Raw genomic sequence first — 22,435 nt, 5'->3', positions numbered from 1 at the left:
CATCTCTGCTAGTGTAGCCCCTAAGCAGCCATACATAAGTGAATGGATGTGTGGCTGTATTCAAATAGTACGGACTTTACAAAAACATGTGGCAGGCCATGTTTGATCCATCAGCCACAAGTTTGCTGTTCCCTGGTCTAGAAGAACAGGCTGAAATCTGAAGGCAGTAAATCTAAATGTGTTCATTTAAGGCCAAAAACAATGGACCTAATGCTGTTCACATGTCATGCCCTTTCTAGTCATAGATGAGCTCCAAGATAGGCATTATTTGCTCTTATTTTACAGATAAGAAAGCTAAATCTCAATAAATAAATAAGTAAATAGTTTGACCTAGCTTTCACAGCTGGAAAACCCTTTATGCCACTTCAACAAAATGTTTAAGTTAATTGCTTGTGTAAAAGATGGAGAGAAACTTCATGTGGCAGCACTTCCCATGGGAAAGCCTGAGTTCTTCTGGCTCCGTTCTTATCCCAGGGTGTGACCTTGAGAGACTCACTTGACTTCTCTGGGCCTTGGCTACCTAATCTATAAAAATGAAAGGCTCGTCTATAGATAGACACCAAGGCCCCTCTCAGGTCTAATAGTTAAGATTGCTATTAATATGTTAAAGGCATCATGTGCAAAAGAATTAAAACTTATTCTTCGTAGCTCTAAAAGCAATTCTTTTCAACCATTTTCTAATATAATTTTATCTGAGACCAATATATAAAACTATAAAAATGGCACGTTACAAGCCTACATATGTTTTATAAGTTCAAATTTTTGTTTTCTGATTATAAAGATATTTATTGACAGAATAAGGCTGATATGAAACTAAATCTTTAAACTCAGAGTTATAAATGATTGATGGATTCCTTGAGCCTTAGTGACTCAGCATTCTACCCATTTTGTTTTGGTTATTTGTTGGTTTGCTTCAGGTTGTATTATATCAAGAAAATCTTTATTCACATACATGAAAGGCAAAAATAATTAATAGTTTTACAATCTTAGAATACTCTTCAGAATATAGAAGTGGCATGAGACACTTGAAAAACAAATGCATTAACATGATAACATAGATCAAGTGATCATCATATTATTTGGCTTATATGATTTAAAAAATGTTAATTAAGTATTTGCAAAACCGTGTATCAGTCAAGGTGGGCTAAATTTATGCTACGGTGCCAAATGAACCGCAAACATCAGTGACTTGCTGTAATAAGTGTTTATTTCTTGATGTATTTCTCGTTCCTCTTACACATCCAGTTTCAGGTAAGTTTGGGGGCAGGGACTCAGATCCCGCGTAACTACTCAGGGATCCAGACTAATGAAGGCTCCATCATGTTGTAGCTGCACCATCTAAAGCACGTTGTATCCCTGGTTGCTGAGGCAGGGGCAGAGGCGTCTGGACTGTAAAATGCTCGCTGTTTTACACACAGGCTGTTCTTTACACGTGTGTGTAAAATACATATGTCACTTCTGCTCGATGATGGCCAGAATTAGTGTCATGGCCCTATTTCATAAGTTAGTGTGTGACTATGTGAACTAAACATGCAAAAGCACTTGAATGAACTATGAAAGTAGCAGATCTCAAACGTGGCTTATAATTGAAAAATGCAGGTTCTTTAGCTCCTACCTTACAACCCTGGAATTAGGATCTGGGAGTATAGTTGGGGAATTTGCATTTTCAAAACGTTCCACAGCTGATTCTCATTATCAACAGGAAGCTACTGCTGTGAGGAAGGAGTGTTTTTAAAGCCGAGGAAAGGCAATAATTAGATCTATGGATTTAAGGTCACACTGGCTGTAGTATTTGGGATAGATTAAAGAGAGGGGAAGCTAAAAGCTGAGAGATTGCATTTTACCACACAAGGTATAGGATTTAATGAGCAAACATAAATGCATGTTCTTATATATCATACAATGTGTTATCAGGGCCAGCTCAATCTGAGGGCCTAAAAATGTTGTTGCCTTAAAATATCTTTGTGTATTTTAAGAATCTTACCTAACCCCTTCCTTCCTGACCAGTAAGGAACACCATGAGGGTAGGTACAAAGTGGCTGCCAGCCAGTTCTTGTTCAATTAATTTATTAATAGTTAAATTTTTGAGGAGGTTTTAGGTTAGAATTATTAGAAATAATTTTTCTACCTTTACTTTGTATTTTTTAAAAGGCAATAGAAAAATGGAAAGCAAAAAAGGAAAAGAAAGGGTAAAATAATTTGGGAAGAATCTAAGTCTGTTGCTAATTATTAGATATAATAAATGCTATATAACTTTAAAATGCTTAATATTAATAGCTAAAATCAATATATTAAAATACAGCATTTAATATATTACAATTCAACATTACAAATGTTTCATTTGTCAGCTTTTTAGGTTAAGAACAATAAGTATCAAAATTCTCTTCAATGAACACAAGAAGTTGTAGCAACCTGGGAAGGCCTATTATAGAATTAAGAGAGGAAAAGAAGTGGAATAAGGGCAGAGAGGAAAGGTCTGGAAAGATGGAAAGACAGAGGGAAGTCTTACCACATGGCTATGCACACAGTCCCAGCTGTAGACACACAGCCTCTACTGCAACCCCACAGAAGGTGCAGGCAGAAAAAGAAGCCTGTGGTAGAAAGAGAATGAGAATGTGTGTCTTCACAATGTGACATTCCTCTTTGGGGATTTTGATTCACTGTTGTTCCTAAAGACTTTTAAAGCTTTGTTGAGTTTTCACAACTTTAGGAATAATTGGTACTAATCCCTGGCACTTGTTCAATGAGCTGGGTGAAATTGATCCCAAAACCCCAGAAGCTGCCACATTCCAGGTATGGAGTATTTTGGGCTGTAATTATATAATTGTAATTACAGTCTTCAATAGGATATAAAAATAGTACTGAAATAATTCTATGGTAAGTTGGTGCGAGTTATTGTGACCTAAGTTTCAATTATAATTCTTAATGATGGTATTACTGGGTCCTCGTTTGGTTTGGGTGCCATGCAGTGTTTTTCTGACAAGTGAGGGAATTAACACTTTTTTGACAGTTTTCAGAATTGAGAAAAAGTTTCTTGATTTTTAGTAAGATTTTTAATGATTATATCCAGGGTTGGTATCTACTAGAGGGGAACATTTTAAAAAATCATGATTAGGCTCTTTCCCACTCTGTTGAAAGGCCATATTAAATCTTTATCATATACTCTTCAATGGTGTGATCACGATTGTATGCAAACAACCTACACTCTTCCTCCCTGTCGTAATTTGGACACAGTGAGAGTCTCATATTTGATAAGGATTTTGAATGCCAGAATAACTATTGGGTAACCAATTTGGCTATACCAAGTTAGAATTTAGGTTTACTGAAAGATGTACTGATTGTATCATAGATTCATTCCTTTTCTTCTTAACATTTACGAAACCTCTTTGCTTCATGTCAGTCCACTTTATTGATTCTATCAGTGGTTTCATTTATCACATCAGAAATTGGAATGCTACCATTTCTATCCCATAAAAGAGTTGCCAGATAGATATAACATGATTACTCCAGCTTTACAAAATTATTTTTTCATTCTGCTATTTCAAGATCCAGTTATTTTTTTGAGTTTGTTAATATGGCTAGCCTTATAATGTGGACATAGTTCTCACTTTATCATTTTGCTTAAAGATTTGCAGATGCATCGTGCTCAAATAGTTCAATGTGTTTTGGTTCTGCTTCCAATTTAAATCCCATGTTATTTCATAAGATTCAATAATTTTATCTGCATTAAAAGGTATTGTCAAAAAGTAATGAGAACAGTGTTGTAGCTACTTCTAATAGTTTTCGTGAGCCAGGAAGTATGCCAGGCAATGGTTATTAATAGAAAAGCCATTTGATGTTATCTTTACAAAAAGATAAAGAAGTGAGCTTGAATCCAGAGAGCTTGGCATGTCTTACATTATGATTGATGGAGATGGGAGCTGGGGCAAGAACAAAAAGATTGAGAAGATTGAACATTAACTAGGACTTTGGTCATTAGCCAATGTAAACCAACAAATCAGATAATAGGCCCCTTAAAATATGAATAATTGAATTTATCTATTAAGAAAATATAAAAATTACAAACCAATGTTTTTGGGTACAATCTCGTTCTGATTATTTTTAGGTTACTGAATTATATCATTCTTTTTGTATAAAAATAAAATAGAGCCATTTTCTTAGTTTTTGTGTCATTATTTTTCTCCAGTTCATATTTTTAGCAATAACTGCCTTACTTAAAATTTTTATATTTAAGATAAGTCATCAATATTGCTTTAAACAGTAAATATTGCATTGTCATTTTTTCCACAACGAAAAGAGTAGTGTTCCCTTTAAGAAATGGTGCCAGAGGGACACAATTTCTTAAAGCATTTTAGGGAGTTATTGTTTAACTAAATAAATAACCTACATATGCTGGTGCACAAGATTCCAACTAATTAACAAGGTGCTTTCCAGTGAGTTTTTAGCTCCCTCCATTTTTTTTTTTGGAAGTAAATGTGAAATAATTAAATTAAGTACTCTAGCAACTAACAATAACAGCCTTGTTCAATAGATAACCATAAATTTAATTCTGAAGCTAGAAAAAGAATGAAGTAGATCTAATATGAATTGATACGAAAAGGTCTCTGAGATAAATAAAGTGGAGTAAAAATATTTGTACAAAAATGTGGGCACAAAGTGTTCCCAATTGTGTTTTAAAAAGAAAAGTTTACGCACACCCACATATACACATACTAAACACCTATGTATATGTATACATGTAAAATTTCCAGAAGGATACATACAACACTATAGAGGTTGATTCTGAAAGGATGTGAGAAATTTAGTATCATACAGCCTTCTGTACTGCTTGACTTTTTGTTTTATTTTCCCATGTGCATGTATCCCATTATGTATTGTCTTTTCAATTTAAAAATTGATCAAAACTTATGTGCACATATGGAAGTAACATTCATTGGGTGTTGGGCACGTGGGAGGGGGGAGGAGGGGATGGGTAAACTCATACCTAACTAGTGGGTGCCTGCTGTCTGGGGGATGGGCACGCTTGTAGCTCTGACTCGGTGGTGCAAAGGCAATTTATGTAACCAAAGCATTTGTATCCCTGTAATATTCTGAAATTTTAAAAAATCTATTAAAAAATAATATCCACAAGACCAGAAATTAGTAAGCAAAGAAAAGGTAAGGTTTTTTTCTGAAACAAAAACAAAAAAAAATCAATAAAAAACGTGGTCATTGTATTTGAAACTTAAGCAAGATGGTAACATTTATCACCTGATTAATGAAAGCCTGTGTTAGGTCTTCACAAGGATTTTTCTTGATAGGAAATTCTAACTACCTGCCAAAAATATTTTAAAATTAGGTACACTGAATAACAAAATAGCGAATAATGTCTTCATTATTAGTTCCTCACACAATTATTTCTAGCATTGAGCTTCAGTAAAACTTGGAATATAACACTAAAGGTGTAACTTGATAAGGTATTTTGATAGAAAGCATCATAGCTCACATTCACGAAGGACTTAATGTGTTCCAGGCACTCTTCTAGCCACGTTGCTTGCACAAAGTTATTAAATCTTCCTAACATCTCTATATTATCCTCTATTTTATAGGTAAGGAGCCTGAGGGACAGAGAGGCTAAGTCAGTTGCTTCCCATCACACTGCTAGTAAGTGGAGGAACCAGGACCTGAAGTTGGACTTCAGGGCCTATGTTCTTAATGATGAGGCAATGCTGCCTTAGGTATACTGACTTCAGGGGGCCTAAGTCTATATGCGGATAACTCTTAAGAATGGATCGGATTTTTCTTGCTGATAATTGAGAAACACAGTCGATCTCAGATGTTTTTTGGCAATTGATGACAGTCAACTCGACATTGAACAGTCTAGCAACCTCCTAGAAGATAGAATGGGCTCATTGAAATAAGGTCCTTTTCTTTTAACTTAAAAAATCATTTTTGAATAGGTGATACATGCATATTTCACACACAGTGAAAATTAAAGCTCCCTATCATCCAACCCTAAGCCAAGCCACTCACTTCTCTCAGAAGACAACCACTTACAAACAATAACAGCTTATTACTATTAATGGTTTCTTATATATACTAACATAACTGTTTTTTATATACGTGGATAACTACATATACTTTATACTGTTTTCAAAAATGAAAGCATACCACATACAGTGTGCTGTATCTTGCTTTCCTCCTTAAAAATATTTTTCAAAATTCTTCCATAATCGGTTACACCAAGAACTAATTGTTTTTATTGGCTGAATAATATTCCATTACATGGACATGTCCATGTCATGCATTATTTAATCATTTCTTTATTAGTTGCTATTTAGAATGTTTTCAATATTTTGCTATTATAAATAGAAAACTGCATCATTTCATATATCAATAGGATAAATAACAAGAAATGAGCTTCCTGAGTCAAAAGGCATATGCTTTAAAAATGTTAATAGATTCTGCCAAATAGCCCTCTAGAGGTGGTACCACTCTTCACTCCCCTACCAGGACGTATGTATTATACATTCTCAATGTATGAAAGTGGCAGTTTCCAACCATTGTCACCAAAATGTTTTTAAACTTTCTGGCCTTCACCATTCTGATAGAAGAAAATGGTATTTATTGGCAGTTATTTGCATTTCTCTTATTAGGAATGAGGCATTTTTCTTTTGTTGCTTATGCTTTCGGTGTCATCTCTAATAGTCCATTGCCAAATCTAAGATCATAAAGATTTACCCTATGTTTTCTTCTGAGAGTTTGATAGTGTTAGCTCTTACATTTATATCTTTACGCCATTTTGAGTCCATTTTTGTCAACGTTGTGTGGTAAGGGTCTAATCTTACTCTTTTGCATTTGGATATGTATACGGTTGTTCTTGCACCAGTTGTCGAAGTCACTATTTTTCCTTATTAAATGGCCTTGGAATTTTGTTGAAAATCAATTTTACATAAATGTATATGTTTATTTCAGAACCCTCAAATCTATTCTGATCTGTATGTCTATCCTTATGCCAGTACTACAGTTTGGATTGCTGTATCTTTGTAGTAAGTTTTTAACTTGGGAAGTATGAGTTCGCCAACTTCATTATTCTTTTTCAATGTTGTTTTGGTTCTTCGGGGCCCTTTGTAATTCTATATGAATTTGAGGATGGGCTTTTCCATATCCATAAAGAAAGATAGGGAATGTATTGAAGCTGTAGATTTATTTGAGAATCACCATTTTAACAATATTAAGTTTTCCAGTCCATGTATATGGGATGTCTTTCCATTTATTAAGATCTTCTTTAATTTCTTTCAACAATGTTTTTTAGTTTTCAGTATACAAGTCTTGTTCCTTCTTAGTTAGATTTATTGCTAAGTATTTTAGCCTTTTTGATGCTACTCTAAATAGAATTATTTTCTTAATTTCATTTTTGGATTATGGATACCTTTTTGTAATGTGTCTATCTGTAGAATGCCTATTTGTAATGTGTATATCTGAAAAAAATCTCTTTCTAATCACACAAAAAAAACTTGTGCTGGCACTGGTGATCTTTGGGAGTGTAACATCAGCTTGAAAGTACCATAGAATTAGGGTCTCTGTGTCTATCCTAGTGCCTGCTGGGCATTTGCTATAGGCTGAATGAATGAATGAGAAATTGCCAAGTGGTGAACTTGTACAGGAGGGGAACAGACGCAGCAAATGTAGATGGATTTTCAAGAAATTCAATGATGAATGGAAGGCTTAAAAATGAATTAAAAAATAGAACATTTCCAGAATAACCTTAAACTAAGCCATAAGAAAGACTCAATAATTTTGAAAGAATTGAAATCATACCAAGTATGTTCTCTCACCACAATGAAATTAAGTTAGAAATCAACAAAAGAAGGAAATTTGAGAAATTCACAAATATGTGGAAATTAAACAACATACTCCTAAATAGCAAATGAGTCAAAGAAGAAATCATAAGAAAAATTGGAAAATAATTTGACACAAATGAAAACTAACATACAATATACCCAAATTTATGGGATAGGACTAGTGAAGTACTTAGCTATAAAAACTTATATTAGAAAAAAACAAAGATCTCAAATCAATAACCTAAACTTCCACCTAATAAAACTGGGAGCCGGGGCTGAGAGAAGAAAGTAATACAAAGCAAGCAGAAGAAATGAAATATTAATAGTAAAGATTAACATGATAATGGAATACAAAACAGAAAAACATGACAGAAAATTAATGAAACCTCAAGTTGGCTCTTTGCAAGGAATAAAATTGACAAGTCTTTAGACTGATCAAGAAAAAAAGGGAGATGACTCAAATTATTAAAATTAGGAATAAAAGAGCTGATATCACTATCAATCTTACAGAAATGAAAAGAATTATTAGATTATAAGAGAATACTATGAACAACAAATTAGATGGCTTACATTAAATGGACAAATTCCTAGAAAGACATAATTACCAAAACCAACTCAGGGAGAAATGGAAAATCCGAGTAGATAAATTAGAAATAAAAAATTATTGGGAGTAATTTAAAATATTCCCACAAAGAAAAGCCCAGACGTGGATGGCTTAAATAATTAATTCTATTAAATATTTAAAGAAGAAGAATTACTACAATCTTTTAGAAACTCTTCCAAAAATTAGAAAAGAATAGAAACACTTCCCAACCATTATAAGATGCCAGTATTGCCCTCAGTACCAAAGCAAGATAAGGACATCATAAGAGAAGAAAACTACAAACCAATACATTATCTATTATGAACATAGCCATAAAAATCTTCAACAAAATACCAACAGACGCAATCTAGCAACATATTATACATCATTCCTAAGTGTTATCTATCTTAGGAAGGCAAGGTTAGTTTAACATAAATATCAAATAATGTAAACACTATATTAATAGAATAAAGTACAAAAAGCACATCATCACTACAGAAGCAGTAAAACACTGGACAAAATCCGACATCCATTTATAATAAAAACCCTCAAAAATTAGGAATAGAATGATGCTTTCTAAATCTAAGAAAGGCCATCAAGAAAACACCCACAGCTAATATAATATTTAATGGTGAAATACTGAATGCTTTCTCTCCATATCAGGAACAAAACAATGATATCTACTCTCACAACTTCTATTGAATATTGTACTGGTAGTTCTAACCAAGGCAATTAGACAAGAAAAAGAAATAAAAGGCATCTAGATTGCAAAGGAAAAATAAAGCTGTCTTTATGTACAGATGGGCATGATCTTGTATATAGAAAATCTTAAGAAATTTACTTAAAAACTCCTAGAATTTATGAAAGTCTAATAAGATTGTAAGACACAAAATCAGTATTCAAAAATCAATTTTATTTGTATACACTAGCAATGACAATCTAAAAGTCAAGAAAATAATTCCATTCATAATAGCATCAAAAAATAAAATACTTATGGTTAAATATAATAAAAGAAGCACAAGATTGTACACTGAAATGTATAAAACATTGCCCAAAGAAATTGATGTAATCTCTGTCAAAACCACGGCTGACATTCTTCCTTGGAAAAATTGACAAATTAATTCTAAAATGTATATGGAATGCAAAGGACCCAAAATAGCTAAAACAATCTTGAAAAAGAGCGAAGTGAGAAGACTTATACTTCCCAATTTCAAAAGTTATTCCAAAGTTATGGTAATCAAGACAGCGTGGTACCAGTATAAGTTTAGGAATAGAATTGAGAGTCCAGGAACAAAACCTTATTTGTATGGTCAATTGATGTTTGATAAAGATGCCGAGACAATTCAACAGGGAAAAAAATCATCTTTTCAATAAATGGTGCAGGGACAACTGGATAGCCACACATAAAAGGATGAATTTGGACACCTTCCTCACACTACACATGAAAATTAACCCAAATAGACCAAAGACCTAATATAAGAGATAACACAACAAAATTAATTTAAAAAAACCCTAAGAGTAAATCTTCATAATTTTGGATTAGGCAATGATTTCTTAGCTAGGACACAAAGAACAGAATGATAAAAATAAAAACTAATAAATTTGGCCCTATCAAAATTAAACTTTTTTTATGTGTTGGAAGACACAATTGAGACTCAGGAATTCTACTCATAATGTGTACACACAAGTGAAATGAAAACATGTCAACAAAAAAAAATTTAGTTTGTAACAACATTATTCATGATAACAGCAAAGTAAGAACTATCCAAATGTCCATCAACTGATGAATGGATGAATTCCATGTGACATATCCATACAATGGAGTGTTACTTGGCCATAAAAAGGAATGGAGTACTAACGCATGCTACAACATGAATAAGCCTCAGAAACATTACGTTACGTGAAAGAAGCCAGACCCCAAAGACCAAATATTGTATGATTCCATCTATATGGAATGTCTATAAAAGGCAAGTCCATAAAGACAGGAAGTAGATTGGCGGTTGCCAAGGGCTGCAAGTGGAAATGGGGAGTGACTACAGATGGGTAAAAGGTTTTTTATGGGCATGATTGAAATATTCAAATATTAGATTTTGGTGATGGCTTTAGAACTGTGTAAATATACCAACAGGTGAGATGGATACTTTTAAGAAGTGAATTTTATGTTATGTAAATTATATATTAAGAAAGCTTTTTATAAAAAAATGAGGCAAAGGGTAGCTTTAGAAGCAGTTATGGTATATAAGAAAACTTTTTTTTTTTTTAAGGAGAGGGATTTATGTGGCTAATACAGGTAGGGTACCAGGAAAGAAACTAAGGTGGAGGGAGAAAGAGAATACAGCAGAGGGGAATAATAAGGCTAGCAAGTCACAGACAACATAAACCAGACTATCAAAAGTATATTTGGAGGAGAGGCATGGACAGGAATAAGGACCTCTTTCCTTCTAAGGCAATGTAAGGGAAGGAGCTTAATGTAGATTGAAGAGAAAAAGGAAAGAAAAGTGAGTGATCATATTTGATGGCCTATGATTTTCTGGGTCATGTAGAAGGCAAAGTAATATGTTCAAGTGATGAATTTTATAACTTCAGGAGAATCATGACAGTTTAGACAACAAATGGAGAGAATAAAAAACTGATTATATGAATAAAAGGATTTCAGAGACATTAGTGCTCATCTGAGTTTAAATCAAAATATGTAAGGCATTCAATCAAGGTTATACATTTTTCTCCAGCAGCTCTAGCGTTCCATGAAATAGAAGCAGAAAAAACTCATGGGTTAAGTACCTATAAATCTGTATGTCAACTCAATGCAGGTTCTGCTAATATTGGTTGTAAAAATGCAGATCTAATAAGGTATAAAAAATTCAATCACTATTTGGATATGCTTATCACAAACTAAATAGTAAATTTCAAGAAGATGTAAAACATATCTTAAAAAAAGAATTTCAATTTATTTAATCGGGATGAGAATTAAGTCATTGAAATTCGATTTATAAAACTTACTGAGCCTCTCATAGAACTTAAAAATGGTGCTAAATATAGTAATACTTCCTTATCAAATGGAATTCTCAGCAATAACCAGGAGCCACTTACCATATGTCTTACTTAGTTCCAGATGCTATAATAAAGTACCATAAATGGAGTAGCTTATAAACAACATAGATTTATTCTCGCAGTTCTGAAGGCTAGAAGTCAAAAACTGGCGTGTCAGCATGGTCAGTTTCTGGTGAGGACACCCTTCTGGGTTGCAAACTGATGTCTTTTCTTTGTATTATCACATGGCAGAAAGTAGAGAGCTCTCTGGGGTCTCTTTTATAAGGGCACTAATTGCATTCATGACAGCTCTATCCTCATGACCTACTTACCTTCCAAAGGCCTCACCTAATACCATCTTATTGCAGTTAGGATTTCAACATATGAATTGGGGGAACACAAACACTCCGTCCATTCATGATCTACCAAATAAGTCCTCAGGAAGTACAGAAGGAAGTCAGCAGCAGTTCTTTCTCAAGCCACAATCCTGAAAACATGGATGATTGCTGGATATGCAGATTTCTGGGCCCCTCTCCCATAAAACACATTAGATACTCTGAGGGGCAGCCCAGACAGTCTGTATTTTTAACCAGGTATAAAGGTGATGTTAATGTTAGAATGGTGAAGTTCATCTAGCCTAGTAAGAATTTAATCAACCAATTCAAAAACCAATTTAAAAAATTGTGTGTGGCAGTAGGGATAATCTGTAGTAGTTTGGCAAAAACTTAATATTAAGTTCCTGATTTTCTGGACTCCATTATTTGGAATGGGTGTTTCTTCAGCTTCCTAAGTAATTCAAACCTTTTCTTCCAATACATTAATATACTGATGATTCCAAGAAAAAAGGGTTTATTTATTTAATGTGTGGCAAAACTAAAAGAGGTATAACCAGAAGTGAAAGGAAGAGAATAACAAGAATAACCAGATCTCATAGGAAACAAAATCGGGTAAAAAATGTTTGTCAAAACTCTTTGCTCTTTCTCTGCCTATGTTCTTTGTCATTAAAAGAACGAAGGGCACACTAAAGCCCTTCCTTAATTACCTTGCCTTACAGGACTAGATTCATAGACTGTCAAACGCTAACATCAGTTCCTAATGCCACAACAAACTTAAAATGTGACTATTAATTCTTTATTTTAATTATGATTGCAGTATTATGTTAAAAAATCTCGCCCTTCCTCGAAAAAAAAGAAATTACAAACTGCAAAAGTTTTCTGTGATTGTGCCTTCCTCCTTCCCCCCCCAACACACACGCAAACTTTTTGGCACTGTTATTTGCAAACCCCTGCTAGGCTCCCGAATTCCACGCACCTCCAGCAAAGCCTCCTCTCGGTCACTTTTATCCCCGACTCAGCCCTGGGGCCCCTGGGGCTGGGCGCCCTTTCCTTCCCCCAGCAGTCCTGAAGGTCTGGTCGGTCCCGGACGGGGCGGGGCGGGGCAGGGCGGGGCAGGCCTGCTCCACTGGAGCCGGAGAGGTGGGGGGGGGAGCGTATGGACCGGTCCAGTTTGCTTGAAAGTCTCCAGCTTTACGACCATGAGTAGGCCCCAGGAAGGAATACACTCATTTTAAAATATAAATTCTGCCTGACTGGTCTTTTGGAAGCAAAATAAAAACTTTTCGAAAACTTTTTCCATCTTCTGCTCCCTCGACTCATAATTTCCTTATGGTCCGCCCCCGGGCCAAGAGAGGGACGCCCCTTCCCCCGCCTCCTGTGAGGCGCGGGGAACCACCTCCCCCGGGTCGGGTCGAACTGGCGGGCGGGTGGGCCGGGAAGCTTCTTGTGGCCGCCGCCGCGGAAACCGTCGACCTCCTCGGCCCCTGCCCCGCGGCAGCATGGACTACCTGACCACCTTCACGGGGAAGAGCGGGCGCCTTCTGCGGGGCACAGCCAACCGCCTGTGGGGATTCGGGGGTGGCGGCGAAGCCCGGCAGGTGCGCTTCGAGGATTACCTGAGGGAGCCCGCCCAGGGGGACCCCGGGTGCGGGTCACCGCCCCACCGGCCCCCGGCGCCGTCCAGCCCGGAGGGACCTGGTGAGCCCACCCTTCTTTCGCCTCCTGCGCGGCCGATCCGGGCTGAGGGCTGGGGGGAGGCGGCGGCCGTGGCGCCGCGTGGGGGTGCGTGGCCCCGCGTTGGCAGGTGTGCCTGGGCCGGGGACGGGGCGACACGGCCGGGTGGCGGCGGGTCGGGGTGAGGGAGGAAGGACTCGTTCGGCTCTGGGGAAGGAAGACTTTCAACTGCGTGGTAGCTCTTCCTGCTCTGCTCTTCCTGCTTTCCTCCCCTTGACTGGGTTTTCTTTACCCCGCCAAGTATTTCAAGGGTATGATCCATTATTTTTTCCCTCCCACGGGGAGGTGAATATTGAACCAATTATGACGTCCGTGTTTTCAGTCTTTGAGAAATTAAGAGCACCATGCCTGCTTTGGTTTTGGTTTGGGTCAGTCTTTTTATTTGATATTTGCCAACTGTTAGGGTTCACTTCCTAACTTAAAATAAAAAGTCAAATACTACTTTGGGAAAGAAAATGCTTCACTTCCACTGGAACCTAGTTGGTTTTTGCATTGTGTACTTTGAAAGGCTGCATGTTGTCTTAAGGCGGCAGAACCTAGAAACTTTTTCTCAGTTACCGTTTATACTGAGTGCTGTGTTAGTTTTCTTTTCACAGTGGCTTTGTAGTATTCTTTAAAATAACCCGTCATAATTGCATGATACTGATACCTTTCAGAATTTTGTAAAACGTTGCTGAGCAGGGATTAGCATAATGCATATGTTAACTTTTCCAGTGTCCTTGGCTTCCTTTAACTTAATAGGTAGCAGACCTCCTAGTCATATATATTTTATTTTATTTTTATTAGCTGTTTTAGTATGTGTTTGGCGGTTATGCGAATAAATATATGAGCATTAGAGAATTTAGAAAATGGATATAAACACAAAGTGTATAAAGTTGATCCATAACTCCATGTCCTGTCAGTCAGTTTAAAACAGTAGAACAGGACATCTGTTGATCTTTGTGTGTGGGTATATAATTTAAGCTTTGAAAAAACTTGAATATTAAAATCTCATTTTAGCATGGCTTCTTAATAATTTTTCCTCACTTTACATAACATATCTGCTATCTTCAGAATTCCTGTTTATGGAATTAGGAAATGAAAAGGGGACGGGGATATTTTTGTTTCTACTCTGAAGGATATTAACGAGATGCAGAATCCTCGTAAAAGTAGGATCAGAGATGAGGAATGGAATTTTAAACTGTGTGAATCAAGGATTTTTTAAATGAGTTTTCACTTGCCTAGTCGGAAACATTTGGTATGTGACGAGCTTCTAGATAGTTGGAGAATTGAGAAATATGTGTGGTAACTTAAATAGGAAAGGATAAAATTAATATTTTAATGAATATACCTAAAGATATACATCTTTTTCATTCACCTGTAGTCCCAGCTAGTTGAGAGGCTGAGGCAGGAGGATCCTTTGAGCCCAGGAGTTCAAATCCAGCCTGGGTAATGTAATGAGATCTGTCACTTAAAACAACAAAGAAACAAACAAAAAACCCCAAAAGCATGTATGGAGCACACAGCTATATCTGACACATTTCTTCAGATTTGTAGCTTCAAAAACTATACAAATTCCTCTTCTGTGGAAGCTGCCTTTATGAATCCATTGCATATTCTTTAATACTCATGGTGCCCCTGTATCTCTGACAGGTTAGGGAGGCCTTGTGATGTCCCAGTATGACCACAGTCATACTGTGGGCAGGTACGTCCAAGCATTACCTTCCTGAAAGAATTAGGACAAATTACTTAATCTCTTTGGGCCTATATTTTCTTGTATGTAAATGAGGTTGGATTTGATAATCTCAGAGATTGTCAATTCTGGAGCATTTTTATTTGGAGTGGAACTAGTGAAAATAATGGGTGACGAAGCCAAAAAAAATGGTGGTAAAATATTGTAAATCTATGAAGTTATGATACAGACCACTGAAAGCATTTCAAGAAATAAGTGCCCCAGCAATCATTTGATCACCCCCTGCCACTGTTAAGATAAGTACTGCTTCCTAAGTTTTCCTGACTTTGGAGAGGGTGTGTGTGTGTGTGTGTGTGTGTGTGTGTGTGTGTGTATGCAAAAAAAAGGTTCTTTATGAATTTCTAGTTGGCCTTTCTTTAAAATGTGAATCCTGTTTTTTGCAGCGGCTTATCAGATGGATTTTGGCTATAGGGTTGTTCTTTGCATTTGTGTCCTTCAGAATGAGTATCTATCAGTCTGTTTGAAGGATTTCTTCTGCCCTTTCTGCCTGTGACTATCCTTATTTTAGTTTTTTATAACAGCTGCTTAAGTTTCCTGCTGTCTATTATACTTTCTTCAATTATGTAAAAAGTCCTGTGTATTGCAGCATTTCTCGTACAGACACTTCCACACTTGCAGATAGACTGCATTCCAGGAAACTGTTTGTTTGTGATCTTGCCCCTCACCATATCATGTTCAGTAATGACGATGATAAAATAGTTTTACCATTGGCAAATTAAGGACAGACCAGATAAAACTTCTGTCAAATGTTTCTGATTGTACTCCTTCTCTAAATAAACCACTTACTGGACTGTTAGTGTTTCTCCTACCTTTACTCTTTTCCAAGGTGGCTGCTTTTGCTCTTACCAGCTTTTGGTGTTTGCTGGCTCCGACATTATAGCCCTCTCAGGAAAACCGTAACTGAGATTTAGAATATTAAGCACTGTATCATACCATTGATCTAGTTAATAACAATTACAAAGGAAACATCTTAGGATACAATGCTTGTTCCTGTTTAAAGGGTACATTATTAATTTGATTAAAACATCTTTTTTTTTGCGTTTTAAGTTTAGCTCTTGTGTGGGGCATGTCTGTAACCCATATTGTATAGCTTTTAAAAGTATTCACTTTGCTATATTATATAGTAATTAATAAATGTAGATATTTATGAGACTCTCAACTTACTGTAATATAAGCATGAAATAATTTTTATCATAAACTGTCCTGTTATGTCAACCTTATTTTCCCACTGGGCAACAGTATCCTTTAAACACAGCTCTGCCCTATTTAAATTTTCTTTTTTTTCTTTTAAGACAAAGTCTTGCTCTGTCAGCCAGGGGGCTAGAAGGGCTAGAGTGTAGTGGTGTCATCATAGCTCACTGCAACCTGAAACTCCTGGGCTCAAGCAATCTTCTTGCCTTAGCCTCCTGAATAGTGGTACTATAGGTGCACACCGGCTACCATGCTCAGCTAATTTTTTTATTTTTTTGTAGAGAAGGGTCTCCCTTGCTCAGGCTGCCCTTGAACTCCTAGCCTCAAGCAATCCTCCTGTCTCCGCCCCCCAAAGTGCTGTGATTATAGATGTGAGTCACTGCATGCAGCCTTGAATTTTTTTTTCAATTTCTTTTAGTAATTAAAACAGTATCTGTCAGTTACTTAAGACTCAGTCCTTCCATTTTAAAATTTCAATCTCATATTCAGTTTAAAGCTCCACCTATCTCCCTACCCCTAGTTCCCTTTCCAGATTAGGTTTGGAGTGGAGGAGAGGTGTGGTCTGGCTTTCACAAATTCCCTCTTACCCTTTCCTGATATATAGCTCCTTTGACATTGGGTTGTGAGAAAAGATAAAAGCAGGGGTCCCCTTTTCCATCCTAGTCCTCCTCCTTTGCCCTGTGGTGAGAGGATGATAATGGTGGATAGCAGTAGTGGAAGTAGTGATGGAACCAGCTCTGCTAAAATAGCTACTCCTATATAGAAATGCTGACCTTGGTAGCCAGCAGTTCTTTCAAGTTTGAATGTGGACCATTATTAGCTTCTTTTAATACCAACCATAGACCTTAGTTGCAAATTGTAGAACTGGGCACCTGTTCTGCTTCATAGCATATATATTAGTGTTTGTGTGTGTGTGTGTAAATACATTTTATGAACAATGAAATAAAGTGGGAACATTATCACCTGAATTATTTTGTATTTCAAGGAAAAACTATTAGCAATAATATTTCTTAAATTGAATGGTTGTCCCTGATACTTCTATTTTATAATTTTGAATTTTAAATATTAAGGTTTCTTTTTACCTGGGTATCTTTTCCTGTCTTTCAACTTGCTAAAATATTTATTGAATTATTTAATAATTGTGACTATGAGGGCATACAGAGCTGAATTATTAATAAAAGGTTCACATAGTCTTCAAGGAGCTTATATTCTAGGAACAAAACAAGAAATTGTATTTTCTTGACTTGAGGCCTTCAATCACAAGCTCATTAAAACAAATTCTGGGACAGAATATCACTTTAGGGTAATACCGGGAAAATCCTATCTGATGAATGTATATACCTGAAGAAGAGTTCAGAAGCCTGAAATTGATATTCTTGTTACTGGTTCACATTTTTTTTTTAAAGATGGAGTCTTGCTATGTTGCGTAGGTTGACCTCAAACTCCTGGGCTCGAAGTGGTTTTCCTGCCTCAGCCTCTTGTGTAGCTGTGCTACAGGCATGTGCCACCATGCCCAACTCACTGGTTCACTTTTATTTTTTAATTTTTAAAACATTTTTTGTAGAGATGGGTCTTGCTATATTGCCCAGGCTTATTTGGAACTCCTGGCCTCAAGAGATCCTCCTGTCTCAGCATTCCAAAGTGCTGGAATTACAGGCGTGAGCCACCACACCCTTCCAAAGAGCATATACAGTTTTGGTAATCATGGAAAATAAGTAAACCAAGACATGGAATAATATCCGACACTAACATAGTTCTTGCTGTGTCTTAAGTACTAGTTAACCCTCAGCAAGAATTCTATGAGGTAATCAGTATTAGCATTTCCATTTTACATACGATTTTGCTGAGGTCCGTGAAGGATCCTGTCTAGTTGTCAAAATAGGCACTGAACAAGACACTTATAACTGTGATAGGTGTGATGGATAGGAAAGTAAACTATGTTATTGGGTGTGTATAACAGGGATTCTTAACTTAATCTGAGGGCGTGTCAAAAAAATCATATTTTCCTTGGACTGGAGTAATGGCTGTTTCAGTAAGTGAAATGATGATAATGATGACAATTTTAATAGTAACAACATCAGTAGTAATACTGCTTGAGTATCCCAAATCCCAAAATCCAAACTCTGTAATGCTCCAAAGTCCAAAACTTTTTGAGGGCTGACAGGATGCTCAAAGGAAATGCTCAGATTTTGGCTTTTTGGATTTGGGATGCCCCACAGGTAATGCACATATTCCAAAATCCAACAAAATCTGAAATCCTAAACACTGTGTTTCTAAGCATTTTGGGTAAGGGATACTCAACCTGTAACAAGAATAATAGCTATCATGGGGCAGGCACTGAGCAATAAATAAAATTAAATAAAATGCTGTTTTTATTTAATTCTAATAACCCTATGAGATAGGCACTATTATTCCATTTTCATTATGAGGAATCTGCTACAAAGAAAGAAATGAGAGATGCAGAAATCATGTGGGTGTTAATCTCAGTACTTCCAAGAGTTATAGTCCTGTGAGTTAGGGAAGAAAAATGTGAGAAGGATGGAAAATTCTATCACGTAAGGTATTAAAGTTAAATTAGGGTTGTAAAGGATAGGATGGATTGTCATTGAAGATTCTTTAGAGTTAGATAGTAAAATGACAGAGATGAAAGTATAAAATCCAATGTGGGTGTGAGAAAAGTTAGATGTATTTTAGGTTGGAAATTGCTGGTTCAGATTATCTGAAGAGTTAAATAATGGATTATTTTGAACCCAGGAAAGACCAAGTGCCCCTAATGGGCCTGTAGTACCAACTGGTATAGTAACTATTTAAAACACCAAGAAAACAAACAAACAAAATAAACCTCAGTGTTGCTTGGAAGATAATCCTGGATGGCTGTAGTCTTAGTCTCTTTTATAAAGAAGGGTAGGAGGGAGAAGATAATCTCTGCTTGATAGACTACGTCATTCTGCTCTGATGGTAACCCCAAGTAGTTTGAGTTCATAATATTGTATTTGGTTCGGTGGTTCTCAGGTACAAGGGAGATTTGGCTGTTTTAAAATTGCTGTTCATCTCACAGAATTGCTGACATGAAGTCTTTTGTATTATCTGTGTTCTACGACAAGACTCTAAGTAGTTGAGGCTACCTTAAGGCAATGATTTTCAAATTTTAGCATGCAACAAATCATGACCTGAACGGCTCATTAAAAAAACTATTTTTGGACCCCTTCCCCAGTTTCTGATTCTATGTATCTAGGTTGGGCCTGAGAATTTGCATTTCTAACAAGTTCTCAAGTAATGCTGTTGCCACTGGTCTGGGAACCACACTTTCCTTTGTTCGTAGAAGGTTAGAAGTAAATATAGAAATGATGACATTTATTAAGTGCTTATATTAAATGCTTAATACTTAATATTTTTATATTAAGTTTAGGAATAATCAGTGTATTTGTTCATTAAAATATTTGTTGTATTTTAGAGAATTAAGCCTATAAAATGCATACAAATTAGCCTTGTGAGTGTAATTTAAAATGCATACTTGTGTAATTGGTTTTTGACTTGGATTTTAAGTTGAAAGGCTGAAGAATTTGGCTAAGTTTAGAAGCTATTGGAATGTTTACAAAAACTTAACATTTATATTTAAAACTTTATTGTAATGTATTTATTAAAGTTCTTAGAAAAGTGTACTTGTTAGAGGCACTTAGAGTGCTTAAAATAGAATGTAATAAATTTATAAATGCAGTTTAGTACAGTAAGTCCTCACTTAACATTATCCATAGGTTTTTGGGAAGTGCAGCTTTAAGAAAAATGATATATAATGAAAGCAGTTTTACCATAGGCTAACTGATATAAGCAAGAGTTCAGTTCCTACCTTAGATTTCTGGTTACAAGAACATCACCAAATATCTAAATAAAGACCAAAGACACTTCTAATATTAAACATTGAAATAAACATGTACTATCATACATTTAAGAAAGATTAATAAAAATAAGTAAGGTAATTATTTACCCAGTTATTCCAGTTCAGGGTCATGGGAGGCCAGAGCCTATTATGGCAGCTCATGACACAGGGCAGGAACCAGCCCAGGAAAAGATACCATTCCATCACAGGGTGCACGCACAATTTCACACTCACTCAGACTGGGACAATTTAGACACGCCAGTTAGCCTAAAGGGCACATCTTGGAATGCGGGAGGAAACCAGAGTACCCAGAGAAAACCTATGCTGATACTAGGAGAATTTGTAAACTCCACACAGTGGCCTTGGCTGAGAATCAATTTTTTTTCCATGAACGTTATAATGAAATGATGTTGAACAAAACAACATTATTTGAGGACTTGTGTATATAAGAGAATTTAATTATGCAAGTTTATAAATAGGATTATTTAAGGATATTTAATTTTTTAGTTTGAATTGATCAGTTATCAAAAGCACCTTAGAAAGTATGTTAAAATTTACTAGATTTATAAATAAAATGTACTTTATAGTTGATGGTGTAAGGATCCTCTCTAATTTGATGAAAAATTTGTTATTTTTTATTGTTTTCCTTGCATGAGTTATAAGCAACTTGAAAAATAGTTCATGCGGCTCCCAAGGTAGACACCTGTGAGTTACATATGCTTCATGAGGCCCCGGGCTCAAAACTAGTGTGGGTTAAATACAACTTGCATGGCAGTTAATGTATTAATTTAAAGGAATCAAACCTTAAAAAGTAAAATAACTACAGATAGTTTTTTTCTGTGTATAAAGGTCCCTTTTATGGCCACCAGCACACTTATGTTAAGAGACTTAATAAATTTTGTTCAATGGGTGAAACTAGTACAGAAAAAAAAACATGTTTTAAGGTAGAATACATGGGTTAAAGAAAGGCCAAAAATTTGGTTTTATTTTCTGGCAGTCAATAAAAAGAGAGAAATGTGATCAGACATAAATCACAGTGTCCCTAAAATAAAGGTAAACTTGTTGCTTAGGTAGACAGAAGAAACACAGCTATTCCTCATAGTGAGAATATAGAGAAAAAATTCTTGTGGAATTCTGTAGTATAATAACAGTAACAAAAAATCCACACCATCTTTATAGTAAGTACAGGTTCCAGTTTCAAAAATCTTATTTTTTAAAACACCATTCTTTCATGTAGTTCAATGGTATAACTCTGAAATTCAAATTAGTAAAAACAACTATGTACAGGGGCAAAGCAATTAATTCAGATATTCAGTTTATCTGATGGTCTGTTTCAGATGATAAACTATAGATTTTAGATTATATAGTCAAGACTCTAGATTTTAGATTTTCTAGAGCCTTACTATTAAATAGAATTGTCATGATAATGAAAATGTTCTGTATCTGTGATGACCAGGATGGTAGCCATTAGGCAAACGTGGCTATTGAGCACTTGAATTGTGGCTAATGCAAAGAAGAACTGAACTGAGGAATTTGGATTCTGGATTCTGTATCCGTACTGTTCACTATGATAGCAACTAGTGTTAAAGGAAAAATTATTCAATGATACTTTTTAAAGCATGGTAAGACTGACTTTAATTCAGGACCATTGCAATGAGTATTGTGCAGTGAGGGAGAGAGTTTGGGCTGAACTCCAAATGCAGCACAGGCAAGTTGGAATCTATAGCCAAGGAGCAGAGTGGGAGTAGGTAGGTGGAAAATTGCTAAGAGGTAACATCAGGAGTAAGGGGGATTCTGGCTAAACTTACTTACCAGGATTTTTGCTGAAGACAGGCCAAGGTAATCACACTTCACCTGGGGGACAGTGGAGAATGAGAAACCTGATCAGATATAGAAGGTGTTCAGATATCCAGGGTGCGGGGTACCTACTAAACAGACTTTGCAGGATTCTTGCTAAAAGTAGATATTGGAAGGAAGTGCACAGATAGGCCCAGGAGATGGTTCAGGAGCCTTGACTAAAGTTTGGGCAAACAAAAAATCTTTGTGACTAGGCACACGTGGCTATTTTAATTTAAATTAATTAAGTAAAATTAAAAATTCAGTTTTCAGTCTCAATAGCTACATTTCAAG

The 22,435-nt window shown here is 35.9% G+C and overlaps 1 protein-coding gene across 5 annotated transcripts in view; it reads left to right on the top strand.

Moving 5' to 3' along the window:
- The window catches only part of OXR1 (oxidation resistance 1), a 549,925-nt gene that overhangs the window by 440,029 nt on the left and 87,461 nt on the right, over positions 1-22,435 (top strand). For 2 of the 5 annotated variants that reach the window (XM_012645320.1, XM_012645323.1), the window contains exon 1: positions 13,128-13,469. The exons of 2 other annotated variants lie outside the window; for them this stretch is intronic. In XM_012645320.1, the coding sequence (XP_012500774.1) occupies positions 13,271-13,469 (199 nt within the window). In that variant the 5' untranslated portion in view covers positions 13,128-13,270. Of the gene's footprint in view, positions 1-13,106; positions 13,470-22,435 lie in introns of those variants that run through there. One more of the 5 variants, XM_012645322.1, reaches the window with a different exon arrangement.

The sequence above is a fragment of the Propithecus coquereli genome, unplaced genomic scaffold (assembly GCF_000956105.1).
Source record: "Propithecus coquereli isolate 6110/MARCELLA unplaced genomic scaffold, Pcoq_1.0 Scaffold23, whole genome shotgun sequence".
Lineage (NCBI taxonomy): Eukaryota > Metazoa > Chordata > Mammalia > Primates > Indriidae > Propithecus > Propithecus coquereli.
This window is presented reverse-complemented; position numbering and strand designations above follow the sequence as displayed.